Here is a 12,737-nt window from a genome sequence, read left to right on the forward strand (position 1 = left end):
GGAATAGACCAATATATAAGTTGGCCTCTTTTAATTAGTTAACTTCATATTATGTCTGGTAATTCAGATAAAGTGAGCAAAAGAAAATGAAAACTAGCTACCATGTTCAGTAATTAGGAATTTGGGAACAAAAATTGCATTTAAACCATTTTATGTTTAAAAAAACTGCAACACTGTGACTATATTTCATACTTATTTGAAGGTCTGATGTGGAATGGTGTGTAAACTATACATTAATTTCACAAATTTTGTTCACTCTTTTAAACAATTGCACTGAAATATTATTTTCCCTTCCCTCATTTCTTATGTTTCAATACATCCCTCATGAATATGCATATGATGAGTTGGAATGGATGTGTACATTCTGGTAGTCATACTGAATCAGCAGCAGCAACTTCAAAATGCAAATTAGCATATTTGAATAATAATTAGTTAGCCAAAGGAACATCATAGTCAATGGAAGCAAGTCATATACATGTACATCGGAATGAAATAAGTCATCATTACCATGGTAGGCTCATCACCATATATGGTATTTACATCACCGTATATGGTATGCACATTTCAGGTGTTTGTGAGGCAAGTCTGGCAATTGGAATGTATTTTGACATCTTTGAAATATCCTCAACAACATCTCAAATTTCACTGGGCTGACATTGACGTTGTATTTAGATGACAGCTGTGGATTTGATCTCTTTTGGTTAATGTGAGCCTTGCGCGGAAAGACTATTTGAGAAAATTGTCATTATTGTGGGTGGTTGTTTTTCAAGATTTCATATTTCAAACCCTATAAAAGAACAGCTTCTGTCATTAAATGTCAGTCCTTTGACTGCATATTTCAGGACTTTATCTTTAAGTCAGTTCTTCATAAGGGCTATAATAAAGTTGGTTGCTTGACTTAATTTAGATTATGAAGGAGTTAACTATATAGCACCTAAAGATTGGAATGTCACATATCTGAAATAAAATTTGGTCTCAACATATGACTCTGGTAGATAATTGTTTTCAGAACGTACTGATCACTAGTGTTGTATACTACCAACATACTTCCATTCAATATGACTGTAAATTAACACTTAAAATTCAGTTGCTATAATTTGCTAGCGATATAAATACCAGAAGTGTCATGAGTTATGTATCTGAAAAACATAACATAGAAATTGTTATGCAATTTACATTTACAGGGAATTCAATATCCCCAATAATGCCTCACATCACCATATATGATGGTACATTTGTATGGTATGCACATTACCATAATGGTGTGCGTTAAGTAGTCTATATCCCTACATTATTTTTCAACCTGTTTATAAACAGTTAGAAATACAATCACCATTCACATGTTTGTTTGTAAACAGGTATAGGGTGATCCAACATTTGATAGAATATTTGTACTTTTAATACTACATACGAGTAAATGTGACACACGGCAAATTTGTTTACCGTATACAGGAGATCAGCATGCGCATACGACTGATTAGCGGGTTGTTGAGCGGGGTCTGTGGGTGTTATCGTCGCTGATGGTCGCAGGCTCTGGTCGGTGTCAATCGTTTCTGACATCTTGTCGCAGATAATGTCCACGAGCCGTTCAAATGTTTGTTTTACGTTAATGTTCTCCTTGGCGCTTGTTTCGAAGAATTCCAGTCCTAAAATGGAAAGAAAACAAACAAGAGAAAAAATATGTAATAATAAAAATGATAAAAATGTATCCTGACCACAGAATTAAAACCAGACAACCCGTACTCGACCACCATCTTGATACACGCATGGAGTAAAAATTGAGGCATTCGGTTTTGCTTTGAATGCACTCAAGACAATCGTTATCATGTGAGCGCGACACAACATACTAGACGCATTTGAGAGGCGCACTTGATGTGACCTGTATGTGATACCTAAACGCTTCAGATGAGACATGTAAATGTTCTTGTTCGTTTCCATGCACCGTCTGCAAGGACCCGAATACTCACAATTTTTCCCTATAGCTGACGGCGCTATTGTACATGGTGCCATGGTACATGAAATTATAACATTTTACTTGAGAAAATTAAATGATCTGTTTTGTTTAAGGGGGTACTACACCCCTCGATAAATTTGTGTCTATTTATGCATTTTTCTCAAAAACTAATAACACAGTGGTAACAAAAGTTATGTATATTATAGGGGCAAGGAATCCAATTACTACACTGGAATTTCAGTGACCCCAGACATGTGGTTCGTTATTTATGATAAGAATTAAGGTACCATTAGGATGTACCTAATTTCCTATCATTTATAGTGAACCGCTTGTCTTGAGTCACTGAAATTTCAGTGTAGTAATTGGATTCCTTGCCCCAATGATATACATAACTTTTGTTACCAGTGTGTTATTATTTTTTGTTAATATTGCAAAAATAGTCACAAATTTACCACAGAGTGTAGTACCCCTTAAGATAGGTGTACAATTTATTTTGGTCTTAATGGAAATCCTGGTTCTTCATTTCTAACTTGATGCCAAATTAAGGTTTATATTAAATAAGCTGCTGCTAATTTCTTCTATGATCAATTCATTCAGCTGATTAGGTCCTTGGTTGGAAGTGTGGAATATTGATTTCAAGTTTAGGTCATTGTAATCTGTGTTCTTTATACTTTCTATCAATGTATACTTTTACATACAGGTCTGTAATTGGTACATAAAAAGTTATAACCATTTGTCTCAAAATTGATGTTTTCACCTATAGAAATAGCATGTCACCAGAGGGTCCCTACTTCAGACACATGGCCTAATGCAATATTGCGTATAACTTATTCAATGTTCAGCCACTATTTTACAAATAAGCTTTAATTTTGTGCGTATGGCTATCTATTGAACTATACCAAAAAAGAGGTTGCTATATCACGAACACCCCCTTAATGTAAATAACACACAATGGTATGCTATATAACTAAAAATACACACTTTTATTTGAATACTGTTCAACTAATAGTGCAATTTATTTTTAAAACCACCTTCATTCATCCATTCATCATGTAGTAGACATTTTCACAACTGCAAGTAGACATTTTGACAAGCATAATTTATTTGCGCTTTGCTGATTTTCAACAAATTCACTTGTCTTTTAAATTTTGGTTTTTCTTAGACCTCATAGTATGTCTCAAAGTTGCTGTTTGTTTAGGAGTGCACATTTGTCTCAGAAATTTTTCAAATTTAATTTTTGTATCCCTCTATTGTTGTTTTTTTAATACAAAAATACCCTAAAATAGCAATAAAAATATGAAAAAGCATTTGTTGGTAGAATTATGTGATTAACACTTTAAATTAATGAAAATGTTTCAGTGCCTGTCGAGGATGGTAAGTTTTGAGCATCTCAAGCTTATTTTGACTGAGTTTAAGTCAGGGGCAGAAAGGAGGAAAAAAGGGCATTGGGCTATTCCATTTGAAATCCACACTACCCCTGTGGAAGATTTAGGAAATATCTTCCACAGGGGGAGTATAAATTTCAAATGTAATTGGTCAGAAATAATCATTTTAAAACCCACACTCCCCCTGTATTATGGCTTTACCTATATCTTCCACAACTGGAGTGAGTATTTCAAATTGAAGTTACCCAGTTTTCTCTTTTATTCAAAACACATACTCCCACTCTGGAAGACTTTAACGAAATCTTCCACAGGGGGAGTGTGGATTTTAAATGGAATAGCCCATTCTGCATTGGATTTTAAGAAATATTTTTGGACTTTACATCAACCTTTAAATAACAAAGCATTTTTGGTTATTTTTATTTATCTGGTAGCTGTATTGAAAGCAAAGAGCACAAAAAATTAAAGTTCCGTGAAAATTTCAATATTTAATTTACAATACATATAAAATCATACATGTACATTAGTGATGGCCATTTTCATACACATTCTGCCCAGCGTAGCACTTAACACATAAATAAATATTACATGCAAAGGTTAAGTGAACAAAAATCAGTTGAGGAGTTTGGGTGTAAAATGCATTGTGTGCTAGCTGCCTTATAATATTTTAACATATTGTTATTCAGTTTTATCTTATATTTTAGGTGACAAAAAACCCAATCCTGGCCAGACTGGCCCAGATTTTCCATTTGCTTTTTGGTGGTTTTTTTCGTTGTATGCAAATAAGGCCAAAAAAAAAATATTGTTGTGTTGCCCTCAAGTGAGAAAATGGGAAAGTTGGGGTGGACGGTCGGATTTCTTTTTTTTTTTTTTTTTTTTTTCAAACCTTCAGTTCTTAAAAATCTCCTCAAATATTAAATAATGCTTCTTCAACTCGGGGATATTTGTCAATTCTGACTTCTGGATACCTGTTAGACATCAATTAAAGACTAGTCTTTCAATAAAATATTAATTTTAAGTGAAAAACATAGATTTTTTGAACAAATCTGTAAAAATCATGATTCAAAAAAAAAAAATGCAGACCCTGATTTTTCAGGATTTAGGACCGGGCGGTTGAGGGCAACACAACAATTTTTTTTTTAGGCCTAAAACAGCCATTTGTTTTGCCTGAAGTGGATTGCTTTTGACTGAATCTTTTTGGAAAAAAAAAGATTTTTGCAAACATATTTCCAGATTTTGTTCACATTTTTCAAGCTTTCTGTGATTTTTTAAAGTCATTCAGCCTCTTTTTTTTAAAAAATCTCAAGAGACCCTATTGGTGCCACAAATGTCAAACTATATACACAAAGCAGCCTTTGGTTGTATCACATTTTGGTATCTGAATTGACCTGTACTAGATACAACCCACAAATAATTCATAGAAATGGGCTATTCCAGTTGAAATCCATACACCCCCTATAGAAGACATGACCTTAATCTCCTACATAGATTTCAAATGGAGTTGTCCATTCAGGTATCCTACTTGAAATTCACACTCCCTGTGTGGGATGTTATAAAGTCATGTCTTCCATAAGGGATGTATGGATTTCAACTGGAATGGCCACCAAGACCTTGCTTGCCAATTGTGTAAACAGTTATTTTGGTGGTTGAAAAATTGATCTTTTGAAAGATGAACAAATAGTGCACTGGAATGAAACAATGTCATCCATGGTATTTACTCTTTCTGGCAATTTGGTGTGCCAAATGAAGTATTTTCCCGAAATTGGACCAAGTTTGGCTCAAAAATTCCTGAATTTGACCAATTTTATGTACATGTATTAAAATATACAGATACTGTGCACTGAATCTATTTTTTCATGGGGCAAAGATCGCAACAAGGCCTCTTAAATAGACACAGTTCGCTGTCACTTAATTAACAAATTTGGGGGCTGGGGTCTTTAGTACTAAGACCTTTTTTTTTCTGATGACTAAAAAACCAGAACAACCACCCTCCATACCTAAAAAAGAGACACACACTAAAAGGTACATTTTAAAAACACACAAGATAAATCTCTCTTGTTTTACCTAATGCAAATAACAATTATGAGAAACCTATGTAGTATAGAGGAGAGTAAGAAAGGTCAAAACATCATGTTTCTGTCTTGTTCCCAAAAGACCTGAAACATATTTTGTGCTATTTAGTATTACTATTCAAAGAGCAAGGCAAAATTACATAAAATACACCCAATGATTAAAGACATGCATATTTCCGAATTATCCAATAGATGGCCGATTCCTAATCCTCTCGAAGCATTGAAATTAATAAATATGCCTTCTTTTCTGAATGCCGACATGAGGCCCAAGTTTATCATCACTTGTTCTTATTTCTCTATAGGAATAATTAAATTTTCAAATGAATTCTCTTGAGTGATTCAAAATTACAAACAATTAGAGAAAAATCTTTTTCTTGATTGAAATTAATTTTAATTTTAATTTGGCTAAAATCATGAAAAATCAGCAGTTTTGGGGCCAAAATTTATTTTATTAATTTTGGCTGAACATTTAAAAACAAATATGTTTCCGAAAACATTTCAGACTTTTTCAGATTTTGGTGACATTTTAGGGTCCAGAAAAAAAAACACCAACCCGCTTTTTCTCGTCACCTTATGGCTAATAAACAAGTCTTTAACATTGGCATACTGTAATTCTCTTCAATTTCAAAACCTACATTACTTAATTGCAATTTTGGCAAATATGACTGTGGTGATGAATTATTCAAAAAATATAATTTTGAAAAATACTGTCTTGCATCTTAATGCTTGAATGCCTGCAGCTGTGAAATGTATAATTTGTCTCCTTATTTAGTGCAATAATTGGGTAATTAAGCTAATGACAGTAATTACTGCAAATAATTACTAGTCAAATGTATACTTTTGTGAAAAGAAATTGTCTTTCAGTCATGTTGTAGACATTTAATAATAATTAATTTTCTACAAGTAGATCCAATGAGGTAGAACCAAAGAGTACCGACTCTGTCATGCGTCATGCCGCTCTTAGAGAGTGAAATAGTGTAGGCCTATCTCTTGGTTATTTACGGCAAATTTTGATTCCCTGTGTGGAAGAATAAGGCCATGGATGTGTCTCTGTAGGTGTGTCATGGATTTCAACTGGAATATCCCAATGCATTGTGCCAAACCTTTGTATTGTTCAAGTTTAAATATGCAAATTATCATTCTATGTCAGGCTTTAGCCGGACGTACACTATTTGCCATCCATGAGCGACAACCCAATATGGCAGATTTATCATATAGCTTACACTGACCATTTTGAGTGGATCTCTTTGTGTAGAATAGCCCATTGCATAATTGACTAACCATTGTGAACATTATCCATATTATTAATAATGAAGCCTGTTAATACTGACCATGTTTAAATACCAATATTTACTCATTAATAATGCGCATAATTATTCTTCAAATGAAAAGTATTGCCATTGATTATGAATAATCATTATATTAATCCATTTATTAATTGAGAAAATGGGCTATCTTCTTCACCAGGTTATTGGTCTATTTCAGTTGAAATGCATACACCCCCTATGGAAGACATGACCTTGATCTCCAACAAAGAGGGTACATAGATTTCAAATGAAGTCACCCATTCAGATAACCCCAATTGAAAATTAACATCCCTGTGTGGAAGATTGAAGCCATGTCTTCCATAGGGGGTGTATGGATTTCAACTGGAATAGCCCATTGCATAATTGACTAATAACCATTGTGAACATTACAATCCACATTATTAATGATGAAGCTTGTTAATGCTGCCCATTTTTAAATACCAATATTTGCTCATCAATAATGCGCATAATTATTCTGCACATGAAAATTATTGCCATTGATTATGAATAATTACAAATCCATCTATTCACAAATGAAAATGAGCTAGGCCTATCTGCTTCTTCATGTTATTGTCATCAACCAAGTCAAAAGAAATTAAAAAAACATTAAATTATATCCATAGTTTATAATTTTAGACAAATTGTAATTTTACTTTATTATTCTGATGAAATAATATTGTCAGGTGAATGTTTTCTGTCCATTTTAAGCCAAAATATAATAATGAGGCAAAATGAAAGAAAGCTCACTTGCTATTTTGGTCATTTACAACATTAATTCAAAATTGTTCTGTTGTCCTATAAACACCAATTTTACCCGATTCCATATTGCACATATGCCTGACATTAGGGTTGAAAAAATATAACCGATTTCATTTTAAAAGATGACCTTATATGAATAACACAGCCAGGTATGTTGATGTAAATATTTTACAATAATAAATAGCAATAATTGTGCATAGTAATTACACCCAGCAAGCAGCTGCAGCTTTCTAATCCAACACCCATACACATCCCACACAACACGATAAAGTGCTTCACCCAATACTAACCCATACAGCCTGTATAGATGCGCAAACACACACAGACATCATGTTATTGAAAAGAGATGACAATTAAAGGTGCAATCCACTATGCTAATTATAAAACAACTGATTTTTGATATTTACATTATTTGCTCTGTGGAGCTTTTATCCAACTCTTCAAGATTGTTGAAAGGGACACATATGTGACATGGTATATCAGAAAGAGACACTTTTGGGCAGGTTATCAATTTTATGTGTTTTACATATCTTTTGCTCCACAACGCCGTTTTCCCCAATGAAATCGGATATTCCTCAGCGAAGATATTGAGTTCATAAGTTATGGTATTATATAATTGGAAATTGAGATATCAGTCTTTAAAAGTATTATTGAGAATTATGTACATGCCTATATGTACATTGAAAAATGTCTAAAAAATTACAAGATGCCAGTTATATTCCGGTCTGAAACTATCAGACAATATTTTAAACATGATTAAAATCACAAATTTGCAAATTGTGAAAAAAATCACCCTCGGTCAGATTTTTTGCTCTATCTCCCATTTACGATCGTGCCCAAAATTGTCTCCTTCCGATATACCACATCACATAAACTGGACATAGCTAGGCAGATTTATCTCACCACACTCCCTAGAATATATGAAACTTTCCCAATCCTACATGTAAGATCCTAACCTAAACCCTAACTCAAACCCTAATTGCTTGGTGGTGATGGATACTTGAGTCTAGCCAACTACCTAATTAGACTAAAACCTAAAACAGGACCTCACACTTGTGCGTGACAAATAACGCTAGCAGATTTACCTCATGACAATCCATGGAATACATGAAATTAGATTTGCTACTGTCATCGTTCTACATTTTTTCTCAAATCCCATGCACCAATATCTCATCATAAAAGCTGCCTTGTTGTTCTTTTCACCATTGATTTAAAATATTTTAATGTTTTGTACAGTAAATGTTTTGGAATTTCATGACCAATAGAAAGCAGAGACATGTACATTAAATTACCATGTTGATATTGAATATTTCTTTTTAATTGAATATAGTACCATATTGTCTCTAATAACGCCTCCAGCTCTGGGGTGTAACATTTTTCGATAGGGGGAGGCAGGCATTTACTGGGTCTTTTTTACAACAATAATTCCTGAAGAAATCATTAGGTAAGTTAATTCATGTCTACTGAAGATAGCAACATGAGTTAATTCATGTCTATACTGAAGATAGCAACATGAGTTAATTCATGTCTACTGAAGATAGCAACATGAGTTAATTTCATGTCTACTGAAGATAGCAACATGAGTTAATTTCATGTCTACTGAAGATAGCAACATGAGTTAATTTCATGTCTACTGAAGATAGCAAATTGAGTTAATTTCATGTCTACTGAAGATGGCAACATGAGCTAATTTCATGTCTACTAAAGATAGCAACATGAGTTAATTTCATGTCTACTGAAGATAGCAACTTGAATTAATTTCATGTCTACTGAAGATGGCAACATGAGCTAATTTCATGTCTACTAAAGATAGCAACATGAGTTAATTTCATGTCTACTAAAGATAGCAACTTGAATTAATTTCATGTCTACTGAAGATAGCAACTTGAATTAATTTCATGCCTACTGAAGATAGCAACATGAGTTAATTTCATGTCTACTGAAGATAGCAACTTGAGTTAATTTCATATCTACTGAAGATAGCAACTTGAATTTATTTCATGTCTACTGAAGATAGCAACTTGAATTAATTTCATGTCTACTGAAGATAGCAACTTGAATTAATTTCATGTCTACTGAAGATAGCAGCTTAAATTAATTTCATGTCTACTGAAGATAGCAATATGAGTTCATTTCATGTCTACTGAAGATAGCAATGTGAGTTAACTTCATGTCTGCTAAAGATATCAACATGATTTAATTTCATGTCTGCTAAAGATAGCAACATGATTTAATTTCATGTCTACTGGAGATAGCAACATGAGTTAATTTCATGTCTACTGAAGATAGCAACTTGAGTTAATTTTATGTCTACTGAAGATAGCAACATGAGTTAATTTCATGTCTACTGAAGATAGCAACATGAGTTAATTTCATGTCTACTGAAGATAGCAACTTGAGTTAATTTTATGTCTACTGAAGATAGCAACATGAGTTAATTTCATGCCTACTGAAGATAGCAACATGAGTTAATTTCATGTCTACTGAAGATAGCAACATGAGTTAATTTCATGCCTACTGAAGATAGCAACATGAGTTAATTTCATGTCTACTGCAGCGCTGTCAACTTGGGATTGGCGTGAGACACTGTTGAAAAGTGGCGTACCGGGATGGAATTATTGTTTGCCGACTACATTGTTCATTTTGACCCATGAGATAACAAAAGATTGCCAGTTGAAAGTTTTGAATATTAATGTACTGCATCTTGTATTATTTATAATTCATGTCTTCCATTATACAGTATACTACCACACACTGATAAACAGTATTATTTATATATTATTATCGGATTTCAATATAATCAAGTAAATGTTATTGCTGGGGCCCATTAGTACAATATAGCTCAATCAAGAGACTGCATGCATGTAATAGGCCCAGAGGCAGTGTTTCCCTTACACCTTGTCTTTTGATACCACACTACTGCAATCATGCTAAGGCCGCTATACATCATAAAGTCTATTCCACCTATAAATCCTCCTTCCTTTGGGATTGAGGGATATGTGTTATGTTTACATAAGCCAACCAAATCATCAATATGATATAAATGGGGCACTCATCGAGATAGGCAGGACATAGCCTTCATGTAATCAGCTTCATTCCATAGTGGCGTACGGTGATTTTTGATATTTTTTTTTAAATTGGCATATGTTTTTAATGATGTTGTTTGTACAATGTCCCCTTTCCCCTTCCCCACAAGGATTAGCGCCAATCTGGCTTGAAATGTGAGGGGGACAATCAGCCCGAATTGTCAAAAAGTGGCTGAAAAGAACAAAAAAGTGGGTTAATTTGACGAAAGGTGGGGGGACGGGATTGACACCCATGCCCACAAGTAATATATGACACCCCCCATCCCCAGGGTGGGGATACCACATACATACCTAGTTGGTCTGCAAGTTGTTTGCCTCCAAAATCACTTTTTGATGTCCCCTTTTCCCTTCCCCACAGTAATATATGACACACCCCATCCCCAGGGTGGGGATACCACATACATACCTAGTTGGTCTGCAAGTTGTTTGCCTCCAAAACCACTTTTTGGTGTCCCCTTTCCCTTCCCTACAAGTAATATATGACACACCCCATCCCCAGGGTGGGGATACATACCTAGTTGGTCTGCAAGTTGTTTGCCTCTTTCTGTTGAGATAACTCTTTCATCTTCCATATCACATTTATTTCCTACCAAAATCACTTGTGCGTTATCCCATGAATATGTCTTGATCTGTGTACACCTGTAAAAACAACAAAGATAATAATGTAAACGTGGAAATTTTCGCGGTACATTAATTTTTGCGCTCTTCATGCGCAGCACACCTACAGCGAAAATAAAAACATGTGAATATGTTTGTTTTTGTATAGGTCTATGTAAGAAAACTCAAACGCAAAAAATTATACACACGAAAACTACCACTTTTACAGTAATTTAAATAACATTCCTTGAAAAAAGGAATGGGTTGCCCAACACGGTTGTTTGATGGGATCGTTTATTAATTTTTCAAACAAAACATCATGTATAACCAAATTTTAGGCTTAAACAGCTAAAAGTGATATCGTGCTAATGTATACAGATGCTTTTGAGTCATTCTCAACTTTAATTTCCCCTCTTTTACAAAATTATTCACTTTTAATAGTATTTTTTAAACTTTTTGGATATAAAATGTATCTATTTATGACAAGATAGGTGGCGCTATTTAGATACTAGAAATTACTCTTTCAGGCTTTTAATAAAATAATTCCTTTTATTTTTTGATGAAATATGTTTATAAAATTTCTTTGTTGCTTGTTTCACCTATTCCACCTGTTTAAAAGGCAGTATTGATTACATACCCCTTGCAAATTAAGAAATATGACTTATGATAAATAGCGCCATCTATAGTTTGCATTTTCTTAATAATGAAGCCAATTCTATATACATCAAACAACCGTGCCAATGGGATACCGTTGGATAACATTTACTCTTGAAAACAATTATTGTAACCTTAGCATAGTAAAAGGAATAAATATAATTGCAGCAGGAGTGGTGTACATTAGGCCAAAAAAATAAATTGTTTGGTTGCCATTCCAAGACAAAACAATTGGAGGGTCGGTAGGTTGATCCTTTTTTTTGCATGGGCCGTTCCTCCATTTTTTCTACAATTTGAACAGGCTAGTCTTGACAAATGCTTGATCACTGTACGGTAAAAACTGTGCGTTTTTGCACTGAATTTAAATGGAAATAATTCTTGTTTTTAATCAAATATGCAAATATAGTGAGTGAATAACAAATATAAAAGTCCTTGATACTGTCTAAATTTTAGCTAAAAATGGAATTGAAAAAAAAACGACCCAAGATTTCCAATTTTTTGGGTCGGTCTCTGAGCAAGCCTTATCCCATGAATATGTCTTGATCTGTGCACACCTGTAAAAGCAAAAATGATAGCATTTAAAAAAGATTACTTGAATTTTGAAAAGCATGACATTACCATCATTCATAAGAAATACTGCATAATGAATCAAGTCATAATGAAGCTGACCCCTTAGGCATTAGAGGTACATTGTACACAAGGAACTTGCACCTGTAACTCATAGAATGTGCCAGCTATTGCATTTAAAATATCACTGACATCTCAATTTCTGCTGCAACATGAGCAGAGAAATTAGCTACATGTATTTGAATAGGATTTCAACATTGTCAATACTGATGTTTTCTTCATGTTGGCCAACATTTTCATTTCAAAATATCTAATAACCATTTGAATGACTTAACCTTCACTTTTGGGCAATTTATAGA

General features: G+C 33.7%; 1 protein-coding gene across 3 annotated transcripts in view; it reads right to left on the minus strand.

The window, feature by feature from the left end:
* Positions 1-1,218: 1,218 nt before the first annotated feature.
* LOC140145652 (ras-related protein Rab-3-like) overlaps positions 1,219-12,737 on the minus strand; it is a 43,496-nt gene continuing 31,977 nt past the window's right edge. Inside the window, exons 4-5 of one of the 3 annotated variants that reach the window (XM_072167341.1) lie at positions 11,075-11,199; positions 1,219-1,646 (exon numbers count right to left, since the gene is read on the minus strand). In XM_072167341.1, the coding sequence (XP_072023442.1) occupies positions 1,330-1,646; positions 11,075-11,199 (442 nt within the window). In that variant the 3' untranslated portion in view covers positions 1,219-1,329. The remainder of the gene's footprint in view (positions 1,647-11,074; positions 11,200-12,737) is intronic. The other 2 variants (XM_072167354.1, XM_072167348.1) reach the window with 2 other exon arrangements.

Source organism: Amphiura filiformis, chromosome 2, assembly GCF_039555335.1.
Source record: "Amphiura filiformis chromosome 2, Afil_fr2py, whole genome shotgun sequence".
NCBI lineage: Eukaryota > Metazoa > Echinodermata > Ophiuroidea > Amphilepidida > Amphiuridae > Amphiura > Amphiura filiformis.